The 1,260-nt window shown below is 69.9% G+C and overlaps 1 protein-coding gene across 1 annotated transcript in view; it reads right to left on the bottom strand.

Annotated features, from left to right (window-relative positions):
• Window positions 1-1,260, bottom strand: part of LOC112124670 (apoptotic chromatin condensation inducer in the nucleus) — a gene marked incomplete at both ends in the record, with an annotated part of 4,340 nt that overhangs the window by 1,115 nt on the left and 1,965 nt on the right. The window contains 3 exons of the mRNA XM_026662369.1: window positions 74-219; window positions 657-801; window positions 912-1,064. Of these exons, the coding sequence (XP_026518154.1) occupies window positions 74-219; window positions 657-801; window positions 912-1,064 (444 nt within the window). The remainder of the gene's footprint in view (window positions 1-73; window positions 220-656; window positions 802-911; window positions 1,065-1,260) is intronic.

The following is a 1,260-nucleotide window of genomic DNA, read 5'->3' as shown; positions in this document are numbered from 1 at the left end:
CGGCTGGGCTCGGGGCCGGGCGCCGACTGAGCAGGGTGCGGGAGACCTAGGCCTGGCCCCAGCCCCCACTCACCAGGTTGCAGATGTGCACGATGGGGCTCGGCTTTGCGCGGGGGGGTGACGGGAGCTGGGCCGTGCGCACGGGGTCATCGATGGTGATGGAGACGCCCGAGCGCTGCTGGCTGATGGAGCGGCGCGTCAGGGTGTCGCTGAGTGTCACTGCGGGGGACAGAGAGGGGTCAGACAGCCATGGCGGGGCCCTGACTCCCCCAGCCCCTCAAATGCCTCCCTGAACCCTGATCCACCCCCCCCGCTCACTCCCATGGTCTCTGCTTCCCCCAACTGATTCCTGTGACCCCCCCCACCCCACAGGCTGCCCCCCCAGTCCAGGCACCCATGCTCTCCCAGCCCGGCCTTGCCTCACACTCCAGGAACCCCCAGCCCCCCACACTGCCCGGAGCCTGGCCTGGCCTTGCCCCCCAGCCCATCCTGGCCTCGACCCCCATTCCAGGCCCCCGCAGCCCCATAACCCATGCTCCCCCTGCCCCACACACTGCCCCCCCACCTAGCCACCACCACTCCCCCAGGTCAGCCCGGCCTTGCCCCCCACTCCAGGCCCCCCTGCCCCACATGCTGCCCCCCACCCCAGTCCTGACCTTTCTTGACTTCGTGCTCCACAGGTGGGGGCAACGGCAACTCTGCTGTGACCTGGGGGGCCTCAGGCTGCTCTTCCTCAGGCTCCTTCTCCTCCTCCTCTTCCTCCTCGCCCTGCCCGTTCTCCTGCCCCTCGGCTGGCACCACCTGCCGCAGGAGAGAGAACATGTGGGGAATGGGACCCTGGCGACCCGGCAGAGGGGAATGGGACCCCGGTGTCCGGGACGGCAGTGCAGGGCTCTCTGGCTCCCCCGTACCTGTGTGACAGTCCGGCAGATCTTGAGTCCCTTCTCGTGGGCCGGTGGCTCCCCATGGCGCTCCCCCTCATCCTCCGAGATGCGGGAGTCATCGGCGTGCAGATCCACCACCGCCTCCTGCCCCGCCACCGGCTTCATCTCGGGTATCAGGCTCTGCGGGCACCAGGAGAGCAATGGGACCCAGGCGTCCGGGGATACCACCTAGGGTCCACTGCACCAACCCCCCAGCAGGGAGAGCGGGCGAGGGATCCAGGCACGCAGGGACGGCGTGTGCCCCCCATGGGCAGAGGCTGGCAGAGGGAAAGGGACCCTGGTGTCCGGGGCAGGGCCCCCAGCGGGGAGAGCGGGC

The sequence above is a fragment of the Terrapene carolina genome, unplaced genomic scaffold (assembly GCF_002925995.2).
Source record: "Terrapene carolina triunguis isolate 2854851 unplaced genomic scaffold, T_m_triunguis-2.0 Scaffold26597, whole genome shotgun sequence".
Taxonomy (NCBI): domain Eukaryota; kingdom Metazoa; phylum Chordata; order Testudines; family Emydidae; genus Terrapene; species Terrapene triunguis.
Note: the sequence above shows the minus strand (reverse complement) of the source record. Positions and strands in the feature narration are given on the sequence as shown.